This window comes from Anomaloglossus baeobatrachus, chromosome 7 (assembly GCF_048569485.1).
Source record: "Anomaloglossus baeobatrachus isolate aAnoBae1 chromosome 7, aAnoBae1.hap1, whole genome shotgun sequence".
Classification (NCBI taxonomy): Eukaryota; Metazoa; Chordata; class Amphibia; order Anura; family Aromobatidae; genus Anomaloglossus; species Anomaloglossus baeobatrachus.
The window spans coordinates 26,837,132-26,856,230 of NC_134359.1; the positions used below are offsets into that span (position 1 = coordinate 26,837,132).

A 19,099-nucleotide genomic window follows, 5' to 3' on the forward strand; every position below is an offset into this window, starting at 1 on the left:
TACTGATGTAAGAAGTATGTTGTCATCAGTGGAGAGTATGTGGAATAAATGTAAAGTTTCATCATCCTATCTCGTTTCTTTCTGGGTAAAGCCAAAGACTTATCAGCACCCCTTCATATAAGAGCCCAGGCCACTTTTATAATAATCACCTAGGGGGACTGTCCAGTCCGATGGGTGTCACTGCTCTCCAGTCCGATGGGCGTCGCTCCTCTCCTGTCTGATGGGTGTCGCTGTTCTCTGGTCTGGCACCTCATCTCTCCAGTTCGGCACCTCCTCTCTAATGTGATCTCTATCCTCCTTCTACCCAACCCAGTGTAGATGACGTGTCTACGTCATCCACACAGGCCAACATTGTGATCATGAGCAGGCGCACTTGGATCTGCCCTGCTGAGGGCAGTATAAAGCACTGTAATGCGCAGGCATGAGGAAAGGTTACAGACTGCACATACGCACTACAATACTTTGATCTGCCCTGAGCGGGGCAGGAGTGCAATGCCGGCTAGTGTGCATGATGTTGGACAAGCCATGCACATGGGCCTCAGAAGAAGGGGGACAGCAATTGCCGCAGAGAGGAGGCGCCAGACTGGAGAGAGAAGGTGCCGGACCAGAGAGCAGCGACACCAATCGGACCGGACTGCCCCGAGGTGAGTATTATAAAAGTGTTTTTTATGTTATACACAGAGGCCTGGGCTCTTATATACAGCATGTTAGAATTCTGTATATAAGAGCCCACTGGTGGTGGCCGCAGCTTATAGTCACCAAATCTGGTGACAGGTTCCCTTTAATCTTGATCTCAGGATGTCACTCGCTGCAGTTCGTAGGTGAATTCTTGATGCAGTTTATTGATACACATTCGCTCCTGCGTCACACGAGTCCTTCTTGTCTTTTTCTTAAGCTTTCTGAAAATGTCAGTTTTCTTAAATTCAGGAAATTTGAGGAAATGAATTAGATTGAACTTGTATTTGTGAAGAACCGTCAAGAAGATAATTTAAAACCTCAGATAATGCAGATCCACAAATTACATTGTAATTGGACTTGCCTGCGCTTACTTCATCTATTACCAAGAAAATGGTTACTGTAACAAGGTATAAAATCAAGTCGTATCTTTTATTGCGGATTTTATTCTTTACTTCTACGTTTGTACATTTTACCTTGCTGTTTCCGGGGGTCGTATATCTGGAGCCCAAACAGCGGAGGTCTTTCTTGTCTCAGGAGGGTGATATTATTAGTTTTTAAATTTAGCTGAAAAATGTAACCATTCATATAATCCGTCCAGAAGACAAAATGACCATGATGGGAGAGTCCGAAAGGATGATTTAACTCTTTCCCACTACCGACTACCTGAAAAAAGAAAACATCAAGTGATAGATAACAACAAGTGTATATGACGACGGGGGTTCCATTAAATATTGCATTTTGGACTTTTTTATATGAATATATTAGGAGATTTCACTTGTTTAACATTCACGGTCAGGGTACACTTGAAAAACAGGGCCCAGCATGGTCTAGAAATCAGGAAAAAAAATGTACACTCCTCTACTGACCCCCTAACCTCTCCTCTATGGATGCTGCCCAAATTCCTTTGGTCTACAAGGTTACTGTCATGAGATGTTTGGCTCTGCACACATCTGCTGGCACTGTAGCATCAGACTCTGTTCACACTGCAGAGTCTAACAAGCAACCTGAGGCTGGTGGAGTGTTCAGCCAGAGCCGGGCATCGGCTGGTTCAAGTTCACTGGTCTTCAGAGTTCATTCCTGCAGACTGCTAAGTAGGACCTAAGTGCTCAGGTTGCTGATTGCCAAGTGCAGCTGTCACTTCCTTATTTAAGGCACTGCCTCTTTCCAGGAGGTGCTGATGATAGCTTCAGTTTTACTCCAGCAAACCCAATCTTGGTGCTTTTCCTGTGGATGGTGATCCGTGCTGCGCTTCTAAGTTGTGTGAGCATTCCCTGGTTGTGCATTACTTCCTTCCCTTTTGTGTTGGCCCCCCAGTACACATATTGTTTCTCCTGTGTGTGTTGAGTGCTGTGTGTACGAGTTTCCGTTCACCCTAGTCCATGTCAATTTGTGGAGTTTGTCTTTGTGTTTTCCGGCCCAGGCTGAGGGTGAGGGAGAGGAGCAGTAAGATCAGGGCCCAGGCAGGAGTTAGGGTCATGCTGGGGGCTCAAACCTGGTTGCCCTCAAACCTACCTTTGACATAAAGGACAGCAAAGGATCACAAGTCTTAGGGCCAGCCTAGGGGCCCCTGTGCTGTCTCCATTTACCCCGTGACAGTTACCTTCAATTTCACAACTACGGCCAATCGCTTTCCGTACAAGGCAGTCATGATCAAGGGGTTGCTTTTACAAACAGTTAGAATTTAGCTAATATATTTGATGCAAACATAATGTATTGGAGCTTTCACATCACATGGTAGCATGCAGCCAATCAGGAAAGACAATCATAGTCAGTAAGTCAGTATAAAAGCCAAGGCAGGGAATACAGCAGCTATTTAGTAGTGAATATGGATCGAGAGGAAGTCACAGACCAGCCATAGAGATAGGGATAGAAAGCCATACAACACTGAAGAAATTGTACAAATAGACCCCTGATTCGTAAACATGGATATCACAGTGCTGACTCAATTCATAATATATCCTTTATAGAGTTATAGATCCATTTTATTTTATTATATGGCTCTGAACTCCTGCTTCCTTTAATATTGCTAGAATTAAATTATAAAATCCGGACTGCTGGAAGTCACCACTAGGGAGCGCATAGTAGCTCAGTGCATATATTTTTTTTTATTCTAATATATGCTGTTCTACTTATGCAGTGAGCTCCCTCTAGTGGTGACAACAAGCAAACAGATTTGTATTATTTACCTTTTATATAGGGTTTGTTTCAGAAAAAAAACCTCAATAAATTTATGTTATATAATTAATTAGTGTAGTGTTTTCGTTCTAACTTTTTTATATACTATAGTATATTTTACTGATCTGTCAGAGATTGGCCACTATAGGGTGAGTGATTTGGAGAGTAGTTCTTAAAGCTTTATGACATAATCATGAAAATATTGGTAAAAGCAATACATGAAATGAAAAGTATACACTAACATAAGACAATTTCATCTAATTTACCTTTCTATTGGTCCCGTTGAGGAATATCTGCTCTATGTGGTCATAGTAGGCATCGCACCAGTAGAGTAACCGGTTCTCGTAGTCCAGAGATAATCCATTGGGCCACAGCATCTTAGAGGTGACAAAAACCTGTCTGTTATATCCGTTCATCCAGGATTTCTCTATACGTCCCACACTGTCGTCAACCACGTCTTCCTCCCAGTCCGTCCAGTACATCCATCTGCAAGATTGAGATACCACCTTAGATTAAAATGTCTAATATATACAATGTATGCAATATGTAATGAAGAATACAGCCTTTTTTCTTATTACGGATACACAAAATAGAACAATAGTTACAAATTATTGGATTGTGGGGGGGGGTATCAGTACTTCTAGGAAATGTATAAATACTCAGCACAGATGGAGTCCCAATATTTGGTGGAAGAACCGGTGTATCCGCAACCTGTGCCCTTACACACGGGGGCTTTATCATGAGCTACTGAAGAAAAAGAGGTCCATATACTGTTCTAGCATGGAGGCCCTTGGCTGTCGGTGTCTGATACATGCAATCAGCTGATCCCCTCTAAGCACCCTTTTTGACTTTCCTTGTCATGATTAAGGGTTCCAACAGCTCGAAACGCGTAGACCTGGTCTATTTAATGTATTTACATTTATTTTAATAAATGCAATACTTTTTTGGATCTTTCCTCTATTGCAGGTGTTGGACATCTACAATCTTTTCTACATCGCTTATATAGCGGCACTAATTCGATAATGTTTTAGAGACGTGATCATTACTGTCCCCATTGGGGCTCACAATCTAAATTCCCTGTAGGAGTGGAAAACGTTGATAGCTGCTCCTACTGGCAATCACAAAGTATCCTTAATACTGCGGCTGCAGCAGTTGTCTTTCCAAGATTTTTCCAACTGGTTATGTCTGAAAACGTTCCCCCAGGGGAGGAAAACCAAAATCGCAGGTTTACGGTGTCTCACAGATAAGACCATATTTTGTGTTCTCTGTTTCTTCCTATCCAATCTAAATTTTCTATGTTTTTGTCTTTGGATTTTGGGATGAAACCAGAGAACCTGGAGGACACCCACACAAACAAGCAGAGAGCGGACAATCTCCTTGTAGATGTTCTTTGCACTGTTATATGAGAGCCCTGCAAACCGCCTCCTAACTACCATCATCCATGGCTCCTCTTCTGATTAGCCAGCCTGGCATGATATTATGCGTACATCATGCCACATCAATGGTGGTGCACTAGGCTAGCTGATCAAAAGAGGAGTGTCACGTCTCCACCAGAGTCTGCAGCTGTGATGTTTGCTCCTGCCGCCAGGTGCAACCGCATTCCCACGGTGGGCAGTGGCGGTGATATAGGCGATGTCAGTACTAGTAGCTCTGGTGGGCGCAGTCTCTGCCCATCCACCAAGTTTGGTAGGCCTTGGACTTGCAGTAGCACTGGCTGACTGTGATGGTGTGTGCATTCCAGCTGAAGTTATCAGCTTCCAGCTCCAGCCTATGGGAAGACACCACACCATTCTTATATCTTCAATGATCTGCTGCTCCCTGCCAGATATAGTCTAGGTATTCCTGCTTGCCTCTGGTTCATAACCTGCTCTGTATTTTGATTTCTGTGTTTTGACCTCTGCCTGTTCCCTGACAATTCTCCTGCCCACTGTTTTTGTACTTTGCTGCCATCTCCGGTTTGACCTTAGCCTGATTTCCTGACTACGCTCTTGCCTGCTGATTTTGTCCCTTTTTGTACCTCCTGGTTTGACCCTGCCTGATGACTACACTTCTCTGGATTGCAGCCTCCATAGGCAGCGATTTCCTGGACCCTATAGATGCCTGTACAGGAGTTAAAGGGTTTCAGGGTTCTCAGGATCCTGCTGAGTGGACGGCTAGCCTCTAGTCTGTCCTTGAAAGCCATCCTGAGACTGAGGTCCAGGGCAGATGTTACAAGGAGCCATGGATGACTGTATTTTGGAGGTGGTTTGCAGGGCTCCCTTCTAGCTGCTATGGAGCATTGAACTGGCCACTGGATTAGGGCCCTGTGAATCGATTCGCTCATCTCTTTTTACAATCCAAACATCTATATATATAATTGCCTTATTCTGTCTGTCTGTCTGTCTGTCTGTCTGTCTGTCATGCTTCAAAATTGTGTCCTTCTGGTGACATTGTGTCCTTACAGTGACACAAAGCTGATTGGCCGCTGGCCTCGCCATGGCCCCGCCCCCCCACACGGATTGGCCGCTCGCCCAGGCTGCGCCCCCACACAGATTGGCCAGCCGCTCGCCCAGGCTCCGCCCCCCCCACTGACACGGTCACGGAGCCATGAATCCTAGGTGAGTACTGTACACCCCCCCCCAAGCACCCCCCCCCCCCACCCCGCGCATTCCCCGAACTGACACGGTCACGGAGCCACGAATCCTAGGTGAGTACTGTACCCCCCCCCCCCCGGGAGCCCACATCAGTGTACGCCGCCGCCGTATGCTGCTGTGGGCTCCCGTGCGAGCGGGGGATGGGATACGTTGGTAACTATTAGTTACCAGCACATCAAGGTCCTTCAGCGGCGGGAGATCCTCACGCAAACACATAACAGCACACACACACACATACACACACATCAGATCACACTCACTCTCACAAACACCTCACACACACCTCACACACACATCGCATCCACATACTCACAGCATCCGGCGATATCGCTTGCTTCTCGGCGGCGATACTGTGCTGTGAGCTTCCAGGACCTGACGGAGGATCACATGGCCAGAAGCATGTGGTATCTCCGGATGTTGTGACTGTGAGCGCGTATGTGCGTTATCGTCAGTGTCTGTGTGTGTGAGTGTATGCGATCGGTCGGGTGTGTGTGAGTGTATGCGATCGGTCGGGTGTGTGTGAGTGTATGCGATCGGTCGGGTGTGTGTGAGTGTCGGGATCGGGTGTGTGAGTGTCGGCAGAGGAGCACGGCGTGCTGGAGGAGGCACGGAGCAGAGAGACTGATCTTGGTGAAGGCTAGGAGGGGGACGCTGATGCTGGGGGAGACTGGGAGGGGAAGGCTGAGCTGATGCTGGGGAAGGCTGGGAGGACGGAGGCTGGGAGGAGAGAGGCTGAACCTGGGGAAGGCTGAGCTGATGCTGGGGAAGGCTGGGAAGACGGAGGCTGGGAGGAGAGAGGCTGATCCTGGGGAAGGCTGAGCTGATGCTGGGGAAGGCTGGGAAGACGGAGGCTGGGAAGAGAGACGCTGATCCTGGGGAAGGCTGGGAGAGGGAGGCTGATGCTGAGGGAGGCTGGAAGGAGAGAGGCTGATGATGGGGAAGGCTGATGCTGAGGGAGGCTGGGAGGGGAAAGCTGATGCTGGGGAAGGCTGGGAGGACGGAGGCTGGGAGGAGAGAGGCTGATCCTGGGGAAGGCTGGGAGGGGGAGGCTGATGCTGGGGGAGACTGGGAGGGGAAGGCTAATGTTGAAGGAGGCTGGGAGGAGAGAGGCTGAACCTGGGGAAGGCTGGGAAGAGGAGGCTGATGCTGAGGGAGGCTGGAAGGAGAGAGGCTGAGGCTGGGAGGAGAGAGGCTGATGCTGGGGAAGGCTGGAAGGAGAGAGGCTGAGGCTGGGAGGAGAGAGGCTGATGCTGGGGAAGGCTGATGCTGAGGGAGGCTGGGAGGGGAAAGCTGATGCTGGGGAAGGCTGGGAGGACGGAGGCTGGGAGGAGAGAGGCTGATCTTGGGGAAGGCTGGGAGGGGGAGGCTGATGCTGGGGGAGACTGGGAGGGGAAGGCTAATGTTGAAGGAGGCTGGGAGGAGAGAGGCTGAACCTGGGGAAGGCTGGGAAGGGGAGGCTGATGCTAAGGGAGGCTGGAAGGAGAGAGGCTGAGGCTGGGAGGAGAGAGGCTGATGCTGGGGAAGGCTGGAAGGAGAGAGGCTGAGGCTGGGAGGAGAGAGGCTGATGCTGGGGAAGGCTGATGCTGAGGGAGGCTGGGAGGGGAAAGCTGATGCTGGGGAAGGCTGGGAGGACGGAGGCTGGGAGGAGAGAGGCTGATCCTGGGGAAGGCTGGGAGAGGGAGGCTGATGCTGGGGGAGGCTGGAAGGACAGAGGGTGATGCTGGGAGAGGCTGGAAGGAGAGAGGCTGATGCTGGGGGAGGCTGATGCTGGGGAAGGCTGGGAGGACGGAGGCTGGGAGGAGAGAGGCTGATCCTGGGGAAGGCTGGGAGAGGGAGGCTGATGCTGGAGGAGGCTGGAAGGAGAGAGGCTGATGCTGAGGGAGGCTAGAAGGAGAGAGGCTGATGCTGGGGGAGGCTAGAAGGAGAGAGGCTGATGCTGCGGGCAGAGAGGCTGATGCTGCGGGCAGAGAGGCTGATGCTGGTGCAGCATGGGGAATGGAGCACGATGGGGGGTGCGCAGCATGGGGGATGGAGCACGATGGGGAGTGCGCAGCATGGGGGATGGAGCACGTTTGGGAGTGCGCAGCATGGCGGATGGACCACGTTTGGGAGTGCGCAGCATGGAGGATGGAGCACGTTTGGCAGTGCGCAGCATGGCGGATGGACCACGTTTGGGAGTGAGCAGCATGGCGGATGGAGCACGTTTGGGAGTACGCAGCATGGCGGATGGAGCACGTTTGGGAGTGCGCAGCATGGCGGATGGAGCACGTTTGGGAGTGCGCAGCATGGCGGATGGACCACGTTTGGGAGTGCGCAGCATGGCGGATGGACCACGTTTGGGAGTGCGCAGCATGGCGGATGGACCACGTTTGGGAGTGCGCAGCATGGCGGATGGACCACGTTTGGGAGTGCGCAGCATGACGGATGGAGCACGTTTGGGAGTGCGCAGCATGGCGGATGGAGCACGTTTGGGAATGCGCAGCATGCTGGATGGTGCACGATGGGGAGTGCGCAGTATGGCGGATGGAGCACGTTTAGGAGTGCGCAGTATGGCGGATGGAGCACGTTTGGGAGTGCGCAGCATGGCGGATGGAGCACGTTTGGGAGTGTGCAGCTTAACGGATGGACCACGTTTGGGAGTGCGCAGCATGGCGGATGGAGCACGTTTGGGAGTGCGCAGCATGGCGGAAGGAGCACGTTTTGGAGTGCTCAGCATGGCGGGTGGAGCACGTTTGGGAGTGCGCAGCATGGCGGATGGAGCATGATGGGGGGTGCGCAGCATGGCGGATGGAGCACGTTTGGGAGTGCGCAGCATGGCGGATGGAGCACGTTTGGGAGTGTGCAGCATGGCGGATAGAGCACGATGGGGAGTGCGCAGCATGGCGGATGGAGCACGTTTGGGAGTGCGCAGCATGGGGGATGCAGCACGATGGGGAGTGCGCAGTATGGCGGATGGAGCACGTTTGGGAGTGCGCAGCATGGCGGATGGACCACGTTTGGGAGTGCGCAGCATGGCGGATGCAGCACGTTTGAGAATGCGCAGCATGGGGGATGCAGCACGATGGGGAGTGCGCTGCATGGGGGATGGAGCACGATGGGGGGTGCGCAGCATGGGGGATGGAGCACGTTTGGGAGTGCGCAGCATGGCGGATAGAGCACGATGGGGAGTGCGCAGCATGGCGGATGGAGCACGTTTGGGAGTGCGCAGCATGGGGGATGCAGCACGATGGGGAGTGCGCAGTATGGTGGATGGAGCACGTTTGGGAGTGCGCAGTATGGCGGATGGAGCACGTTTGGGAGTGCGCAGCATGGCGGATGGACCACGTTTGGGAGTGCGCAGCATGGCAGATGGAGCACGTTTCGGAGTGCGCAGCATGGGGGATGCAGCACGATGGGGAGTGCGCTGCATGGGGGATGGAGCACGATGGGGGGTGCGCAGCATGGGGGATGGAGCACGATGGAAGGTGCACACCTCCCCCCAACACACACACACGCGCACTGCACAACACACACACACTGGGAACCACAAACAACGCCCTACACAGACACCCACACACACAGACAACGCTGCACACACACAACACACAAACACCGCAGCACACACAAATATACGCACATACCGCACAACACACACATTGCTCAAAACATACCTCCCCCCAAAACACACCACACACACACAAACCGCACAACACACACACACACACAACGCTACAGACACACAGCGCTCCACAGACAACGCAACACACGCAACACACATACAACACCGCTCTCACCCCCGCCACACCCAGAACATGTACAGCGCCCTACACAAACACTTGGTAACTACACACAACAACATCTATATATATATATAACAAAAATCATACATGAACTACACAATACGTAAATTCTAGAATACCCGATGCGTAGAATCGGGCCACCTTCTAGTAATATATAACTGACTAAAGATTTGATATCGGATGAGGTTGGTGAACTTTGAAATCCATGTCAAAATAACTGTACAATGCAGACATTCAGTTACATATTTCAAGAGTTCAGTGCTAGCTTGGCTCAATGTCATATTAAAGGGAACCTGTCATGTTCCGAAATGCTATTAACCTGATGATATGGGTTAATCGATAGGTTTACAGCGTTACTATGCCACCCGGCTGCCTTATTAAAAGCGCAGTGGCAGAAAATGAACTTTATTACTCCTAATCAGTCATAGAGGCATTCACAGAGCAGCCATAGTCATCGCTCAGTACACACTGAGCAGAGGCTGTAAGCACGCCCTGACACTTTGATTGACAGCTGAAATTGCTCTGCATCTGTCCAGAATAAACTATCAGTTACAGTGTCGGTGTCATGGGTGCATCATGGGTGACAGTCAATCATGTGGTTTCTGGCAATAGAAGGTCACAGCGTTTGGCTGCGCAGAATGCTCCCTAACTTTCCATTGTTCCTGCTGTTAGTATTCATTGGTATAGGTGGCTTTCCTGCTGGATTCATCTTTCCCCTTTAGGACCCAGCAGGAGATCACCTTCCACCCAGCTGCTGATTATCAGCATTCTCTTGTTGCTTAAATACCCCCATCTTCCCTGGACTGGTACTGGTGATATTATTCCATTCATTCTAGCTCTGATTGCAAGCAGGTGGCTTGTAATCCTCTGTGGTATTGTTGCTGAAGCTTTGCTGACCTTCTGCCTGAGTCATCTGTGGATAAGTAGTTTATGCATTTCCCCCCCTGTGTCCTGCTTGTGTCTTCCTTTAGCATTTAGTAGGGTTGACAAAGAACTCACCCCACTTGTTCCCTATTTAGGGTCCAGCACTAGGGATAACTAGGGTCATGGATCCGGCTTGGCTCCTAGGTGCGGATCTAGGGTGGTGAGAGACCCCAGGGATCAGCAGTTGGTTTGGTCAGGAGTCACCATTTCCCCCTTCACTAGGCACAGGGTCCCCTTCCCTTACCTTTTGCCACTCACTTGGTACTTCCCCGTACCTGGTGCGACAGTCGTGGCGTGCTTACACCTGCTGTTAGTGAGTGGAGTTGTGATAAGTGACTAAAGCTGTGCTGTGCATTCTCCAATGACTGAAAGCCGGCGGCTCCAAGAAGAAATAAAGTTGATTTCCTCCCAGTAGCTGCACTGCCAGTAAGCCAGCTGCAAAGCATTGTAACACTAATAACCTGAAATACTTTAAAAAGGTTTACGAAGTAAGTGCACTAAACTTATGAGGTTTAGGAGATCTATATAGCAATATATTTAGTTTGCATTGTGAAATATTTTGACAGATCTGCTTTAAAAAAGGTGACCAATGTTCTTTAGTCAGCAAAAAAAGCTGCACATTCGCAATGGAGATCATAGAGTATAGCTTTCAGGTTTCCCTTTAACCAGGCCTGTCACTTTTCTATTTGTTCCCATGTCTTCTTTACTTCTACTGTACACAACAGTTGTTCTCCCTTTTTCCCTCTGGTTCTCGCTGCTTGATAATTGCTGAACATGTTGCTCTCATAACTCGGCTCAGTCGCTTACGGTCTTTGTTTGTTTCTCTCCTTGTTTTTGGCTTTTTAAACAACAGCAGCTCCCCTCCCCGCCCGCCTCTCCTCCCAACATGCCAGAGGAGTAAATGAAAATGTCTGGGTCCGATTGACAAACCCTGAAGGAATCCTCCCATACTCTGTAGGACGTCTGCTCGGTCCCATCATTACCCAGCAGGGAGGAGTGCCGAATGTTCTCCTAGCAATCAGGAGCATGTGTCTGATTTGTACGGCCGTTCTTCCCATGGTATTTCTTGAATTACTTGTTAATAGAAAATAAAAATTGTTTTTATTGTAAATTTTAATAAAAAATAAACACTGGAAGACGGGAAAGCGATGATAGTCATCTGTATCAGTCTGTAAGTGAAGAACTTGTTGTCCAAGACTCACGTGAGTTATACAATCCAGATACATTGTCTGCGCATACATAGCCTGATGAGAGTATTAAAGAGTTATTCCCAAGATAACAAGTTATAGAATAAGAGTCAATGTACTGATCGCTGAAGGAATGATAGACAGGATCCCCAGGAATCCCGAAATTGGGGCTCTCTAACTCAAGAGCTCTGCAGAACCAGTTGTGAAAGCAGTGGAGGTGCACATACTCAACTTTCACTCCATTCATTGTCTACAGGAATCCTGGAAAAAAACTGAACACTGGAATCCCATTCCCCAGATGCAGATCGTCATTCGGAGGTGCGATTGCTCAACTACCACTCCATCCATTGCCTATAGGAATCCTAGAAAAATCTGAGCACTGGAATCCCATTCCCCAGATGCAGATCCCCATTTGGAGGTGTGCATACTCAACATTCACTCCATTCCTTGTCTACAGGAATCCTGGAAAAAAACTGAACACTGGAATCCCATTCCCCAAATGCAGATCGCCATTCGGAGGTGCAAATGCTCAACTACCACTCCATCCATTGCCTATAGGAATCCTAGAAAAATCTGAGCACTGGAATCCCATTCCCCGGATGCAGATCCCCATTTGGAGGTGCGCATACTCATATTTCACTCCATTCATTGTCTACAGGAATCCTGGAAAAAAACTGAACACTGGAATCCCATTCCCCAGATGCAGATCGCCATTCGGAGGTGCGCATGCTCAACTTTCACTCCATCCATTGCCTATAGGAATCCTAGAAAAATCTGAGCACTGGAATCCCATTCCCAAAATGGAGAGCCCCATTTGGAGGTGCTCATGCTTAACTTTCACTCCATCCATTGCCTATAGGGATCTTAGAAAAATGTGACCACTGGAATCCCATTCCCCGGATGCAGAGCCCCATTTGGAGGTGCGCATACTCATATTTCACTCCATTCATTGTCTATAGGAATCCTGGAAAAAGCTGGGCATTGTCCACCGGAATCCTGTCCTCCAGATGCAGAACCACTCGGAATTGCGAAGGAGGTCCCAATGGTTGGACCACCGGCAATCAGTTGGTAATACCTTGTCCTATACGTACATGATATAACGTACAACTCTGGGAATAACAAGTTAACTTCACTCTTCTTAAATGTTGGTATGGGGGTGTGATTTGGGAAGAAAACTCAAAAGGCATTATAAAGACCCTATTGGGCAAGTTATTTCTGTATATTTACCAAAAATAAGCTAATGTTCATTAGTGTTGATTGGTGAAGGTCAAGGTCCTAAGATCTTCACTGGTCCCTCAAAATATGAGGCAGAAGTAGGGATGAGTGAACCTGAACTGTAAAGTTCAGGGTTCGTACCGGACACCGAGTGTCTGGGTGTCACGCTAAGTACGGGGATGTGCCAAGCGCAAGAGAAAGGGAATCTCTGTGTCTAGGGAGAGGGAAGATGATGACCCCAGACTGAACCTACTGCTGGTCCCTGAGGTTCCTCATTGCACTAGATAGGCTTTGCACCTATGCGCCAAGCCGAATACCTGACCCTAGGTATCCCTAGTGCTGGACCCTACATAGGGAATGGATCGGCTGAGCTCTTTGTCAACCCCACTAAACATTATACAAGACATAATATTGAGCTTTCAATATGAAACAGGGAAGATAAATGTGGCAAAAACTAAGACTGGTTCAATATTATGTAGCTGTGCGTGAAATACTTAGAATCACACTTTTTTGTTTAAATTTCATTCCTCTTGAAAAAACTATTTATTCCAAAGTATTTTCAATAGGGATATCATCTATCTGGCCATTTTGGTGGAAAATATAATTTAATCTTCTACTTTTAGAAAACCTAGAAGTTTCAGCACATTGGTAGCAAGAGAAGCCCTTTGAGGGGTTTCGGAGATCTTGTTTTTTATGTCATATTTGCAGATGAGCGCTATTGCTGAGCTATACTACCTCCCGTGAAGAGGTGCTCTTTTTAAAGGAAATTACAGAATTAGATTTTGTCATTGTTGGTGGTTTACTAAGAGATTTTTATACAGTACTAGCATAGTACTAGATAGTAACTGTCTATCTGTTTCTCTCCCAGTCTCTGTCTGTCTGTCTCTCTCTATCTCTTTGTCTGTCTGTCTCTTTCCTTGTCTGTCTGTCTCTTTCCTTGTCTGTCTGTCGTTCTATTTCCCTGTCTGTCTCTGTCTGTTTCTTTCCCTGTCTGTCTCTCTGTCTCTTTCCCTGTCTGTCTCTTTCCCTGTCTGTCCCTTTCCCTGTGTCTGTCTCTTTCCCTGTGTCTGTCTCTTTGATTGTCTTTTCCTGTCTCTTTCCCTGTCTGACCCTTTCCCTGTGTCTGTCTCTTTCCCTGTCTGTCTCTTTTTCTGGCTGCATTGTGACACGCCAACATTCCATCTAAGGGCATGGCTGCGCATTCTTCTGAAGTTCTGGCTGCATTGTGGCTCCCAGCTCCATTGACTTTAATGGAGGCAGGTTTTTTGGCAAATAACTGTAAAGCAGGGTTACAATTTCTCCTCAAAACATAGTCTATGACTTTCCCTGAGTCAAATAGAGTATCTGTGCAAAATTTCGTGATTGTACATGCGACGGTGCAAATTCCTTTAGCGGACATACATACATACATACATACATACACTCAGCTTTATATAATAGATATAATCCATTAATAATACATTCATCCATGATTAAAAATGTGTCTAAGAGAATCTCATTTAAATGTAAATAAACCCCCCATGTTTGATACAATAAGCCCAGAATAGTGCTTTGTGCAGTGCTGTATGGGGCTGCTCTGCATAATAATCTTACCTATGTTATTAATTATTAAGAATAGCAATGTCAACATAATTAACCATTTAATCAATCAGGATAATAATTAGATTTTCCCTCTTCACAATTACATTTACACTGGAGTCATCTGCCCCTTCATGTAAATGATGTGTTAATGCCGGTTGCTGCTCTTATTTATAGAACCTGGCAAATTTATCATGTAGAAATTTACATATGTGATGCATATATAGAAGCGGTCAATTATCATTATCATGGAAATGTACTCAAAGGGATATGTACAATGTAAAATTGCTGAAGGTCCGACCCCTGAGAAGACAATAATGGCAATGAGGTCCCCCGCCTTCCCTGTGAATGGGCCGGCGTGGCCACCGCTCTATTCTCCGACTGTGGGAGATGAGCAAATCGATAAGTAACAGATCAAATTCATCATTCATGCCACGAAAACTTCAGATTTGCCAGAATCCAAAATTCTTAGAATTTCAATAGTTGCAACAACCGCAGCCAGACCATGTTGTTAGATTCTTTTGGGGGCCTAAGAATTAGTTAAAAGAACAACAAAAAGATTATACCTACCTGTCATAGACCCACTGCTCACCTGTGCTGCTGGAACATCTCACCATCCAGTCCTCCAGGCTTCCCTTTGGAGTTTCTATTCTCAAGTCGCCAGATCTTCTAGCCTCCGGTCATAGGGTCTTAAAGCAATGACTAAGTCGCAAGCAGTCACTTGAGACGGGACATGTGTTATTGATGTCACTGATGTGCACTGCACTCAACATGACCATGTGAGGTCTAGTCAGAACCGGGAGACTAGAAAGCTAGAGGCCAAAAGATCCAAAGACCAAAGGCTGGAAGATCCAAAATGAAGGATGAGGGGCTTGGATGGGAGTTGTGGAGGCTTGTTAGATAATTGGCTGGCCAAGGACTGGTGAGTATATTTTTTTGCTTGTTTTAACCCCCAAGCCCCCCCCTATGCTATTGAATCTTATTTTTCAGATAAAAAAGAAGTAATCGAACCCTAATAGAAGATGAAAGGGAAAAGTCTGTAGACCTCCAGAACAACCATCCAGTAAATTAAATTGTCTTCTTTATTAGGTTCCTTCATAAAATGACAAACATGGAGAGGATAAAAGTCCGGTTCTGACGCGTTTCGAATGCTTTACACACCCTTGGGCTGCTTTCACACATCCATTTTTTGCTGTGCGGCACAATACGGCGCTTTGCAGGAAAACCGCATCCGTTTTTCTTTTGCCGCCGGGTGCGTTTTTTCCACATAGACTTTTATTAGCGCCGGACTGTGCCACATGGCATTGCGTTGCATCCGGTTTTTGCCGCATGCGGCATATTTAGCCCATGCGGCTGCCGGATGAAACGTTCAAGTGAACGTTTTTGTCTGCAGCGAAAAAAGCGCATCGGGCCGGATCCGTCGCGATTTACAATGCAAGCCTATGGACACCAGATGTGGCGTCCTGCGGCAAAAACTGCATCCGGCCGCCGGATGCGGGTTTTTTGAATTGCCCATGCTCAGTATCAAGCCGCATCCGTCAAAAAACGGACGGGCCGCATGGAAAAACTTATGTAACGGATCCGGTTTTTTCGCCGCATCCGTTGCATAGGTTTTTGAGCCGGATTGTGCCGCACTACAAAACCCGGATGTGTGAAAGCAGCCTTAGTCGTAACACATTATAAAGGGTGCAGTCAATTCGGCCAACAGTCTAATTGTGTATGAGGGCATTGGCCAACTCATTGTCAGGGAAATTGTCGAATGGGTTGTCCAACTTTGGATTGCTTATCAAATTGCCCTGGAGTTTAGCTACTAGCCGACAAGTTAGCTGGCGGCTTTCTCATAGAGAACACAAGAGCGCTCAGCCGAATAAGCCCTCCGGTGTATGGGAGATCTGATTTAGATAACTGAAGGTCGTATGATCGGACGACAGCCATCTCATGTGCATGGGAGCCTTTACTTGCTTCGCAATTTTTCTTTCCTCTACATAGGACGGCGTCACACGCTACTATATATCGGGCAATATGTCGTCGGGGTCACATCCGGCATCGCTAGAGATATCATGACACGCTCGTTGACACGTCGCTCATTTTCAAAATGTCGTTCCTCCTTCAGCACGCCGGTTGTTCATCAATCCCCAGGCAGCACACATCGCTACGTGTGACACCCCGGGATAGATGAACACCGCTTACCTGCGTCCCGCCGGCAATGAGGAAGGAAGGAGGTGGGCGGGATGTTACGTCCCGCTCATTTCTGCCCCTCCTGTGCTATTGGGCAGCCACTGTGTGACCTCGCTGTGACGCCGAACGTCCCTCCCCCTTCAGGAAGAGGATGTTCGCCGCTCACAGCAAGGTCGTTCGGGAGGTAAGTACGTGTGACGGCGGTTACCGACTTTATGCGCCATGGGCAATGAATTGCCCGTGACGCACAAACGACGGGGGCAGGTGCAATCGCTCATGCGATCACACGATATATCGTCCCGTGTAACGCGGGCCATAGAGTATAATAGGAGGTGTAACCTCACTGAGCCGGCAGTTCAACATATTCTGAGGAAGAGGAAGAGTTGAGCTGTCTTTTCAGAGTGAATGATGAATTCAGAAGGCAGAGGAAAGAGGAAGAAGTGTCTCATAAGTGAAGAAAGAAGCAGAATTCCTGATTCTGAAAAAACACCATAGCAAAGTTTCTCATATGCAAATAGCCTCTACAAAATTAAAAGGATGACTTGATCTCTGGCACCCCCTATTGAATTCTCCTCTGTTAATTTAAACATTCAAAAAGCATTTTCAGAAGGAAAAGGACTCAATCTCTGGTGATGCCTGTAGAATGTAGCCATCCTAAAAGTTAATATCGAAGTTTATATGAGCCTTGCCACATGGCTTAGGATAAGAAGCTCAATCAGAAACTAGATTTGCAGACACGTTTCGTGCTGTTTCCCCCTCCTCAGTGTAAAGCAGGGGATCTGATTTGGTTAAGAGAGAGGCTTGTGACTGAGATTCTAAGCAGGAAACTTTCTCCTTATGAAGAGTGACATGCTCGACAAGCCGATGTAAGGAGAGTTTTAGGCCATGAAATGCTTCTCTATTCATTAAACATGCAAAAAGCATTTTCAGAAGCAAAAGGACTTAATCTCTGGTGATACCTGTAGAATGTAACAATCCTAAAAGTTAATATCAAAGTTTATACAAGCCTTGCCACATGACTTAGGATAAGAAGCTCAATCAGAAACTAGATTTGCAGACATATGTTTCGTGCTATTTCCCCCTCCTCAGTGAAAAGCAGGAGATCTGATTTGGTTAAGAGAGAGGCTTGTGACTGAGGTTCTAAGCAGGAAAGTTTCTCCTTATGGAAATTGACATGCTCGACAAGCCGATGTAAGAAAACTTATAGGCCATGAAATGCTCCTCTTTAAAATTAAATATGCAAAAAGCATTTTCAGAAGGGAAAGGATTTAATCTCTGGTGATACCCGTAGAATGTAACAATCCTAAGAGTTAATATCGAAGTTTAAACTAGCCTTGCCACATGAGTTAGTATGAGAAGCCAAATCAGAAACTTCATTTGAGACATATTTTATGCTTTTTCCCCGCCTCAGTATAAAGCAGGAGATTTGATTTGATTATGAGATAGGCTTTTGACTGGGGCTCAAAGCAGGAAAGTTTCTTCTTGTGGACAGTGACATGCCTGACAAGCCGATGCAAGGAGACTTATAGGCCATGAAATTCTCCTCTGATAATTTAAACATGCAAATCGCCTTTTCAGAAGTAAAGGGACTTAATCTCTGGTGATATCCATAGAATGTAACAATCCTAAAAGTTATTATCAAAGTTTTAACGAGCCTTGCCACATGACGTAGGAGAAGAAGCTAAATCACAAAAAATATTTGCAGACACATGTTTTGTGCTGTTTCCCCCTCCTCAGTGTAAAGCAAGAGATCTAATTTGGTTAGGAGAGAGGCTTATGACTGGGGCTCTAAGCAGGAAAGTTTCTCCTTGTGGAGAGTGACATGCCTGATAAGCCGATGTAAGGAGACTTTTAGGCCATGAAATGCTTCTCTGTTAAATTAAACATGCAACTAGCCTTTACAGAAATAAAATGATATAATCTCTGGTGATATCCGTAGAATGTAACAATCCTAAAAGTTATTATCAAAGTTTTAACGAGCCTTGCCACATGACGTAGGAGAAGAAGCTAAATCACAAAAAATATTTGCAGACACATGTTTTTTGCTGTTTCCCCCTCTTCAGTGTAAAGCAAGAGATCTAATTTGGTTAGGAGAGAGGCTTGTGACTGGGGCTCTAAGCAGGAAAGTTTCTCCTTGTGGAGAGTGACATGCCTGATAAGCCGATGTAAGGAGACTTTTAGGCCATGAAATGCTTCTCTGTTAAATTAAACATGCAACTAGCCTTTACAGAAATAAACTGATATAATCTCTGGTGATATCCGTAAAAAAATGTAACAATCCTAAAAGTTATTATCAAAGTTTTAACGAGCCTTGCCACATGACGTAGGAGAAGAAGCTAACTCACAAAAAATATTTGCAGACACATGTTTTGTGCTGTTTCCCCCTCAGTGTAAAGCAAGAGATCTAATTTGGTTAGGAGAGAGGCTTGTGACTGGGGCTCTAAGCAGGAAAGTTTTTCCTTGTGGAGAGTGACATGCCTGACAACTCGATGTAAGGAGACTTTTAGACCATGAAATGCTTCTCTGTTAAATTAAACATGCAAATAGCATTTTCAGAAGGAAAAGGATTTAATCTGTGGTGATAGCCGTAGGATGCAACAATCGTTAAAGTCAATATCGACCTTTTAACGAGCCTTGCCACATGACTTAGGATAAGAAGCCAAATCAGAAGCTCCAATTGTACTGTTTCCCCCTCCTCAGTGTAAAGCAGGAGATCTGATTTGGTTAGGAGAGAGGCTTGTGACTGGGGCTC

At 47.3% G+C, this 19,099-nt stretch overlaps 1 protein-coding gene across 5 annotated transcripts in view; it reads right to left on the bottom strand.

The window, feature by feature from the left end:
- The window catches only part of LRP1B (LDL receptor related protein 1B), a 2,012,817-nt gene that overhangs the window by 925,072 nt on the left and 1,068,646 nt on the right, over positions 1 to 19,099 (bottom strand). For all 5 annotated transcript variants that reach the window (XM_075317168.1, XM_075317164.1, XM_075317167.1 and 2 more), the window contains exons 13-14: positions 3,120 to 3,339; positions 1,152 to 1,341 (exon numbers count right to left, since the gene is read on the bottom strand). In XM_075317168.1, the coding sequence (XP_075173283.1) occupies positions 1,152 to 1,341; positions 3,120 to 3,339 (410 nt within the window). The remainder of the gene's footprint in view (positions 1 to 1,151; positions 1,342 to 3,119; positions 3,340 to 19,099) is intronic.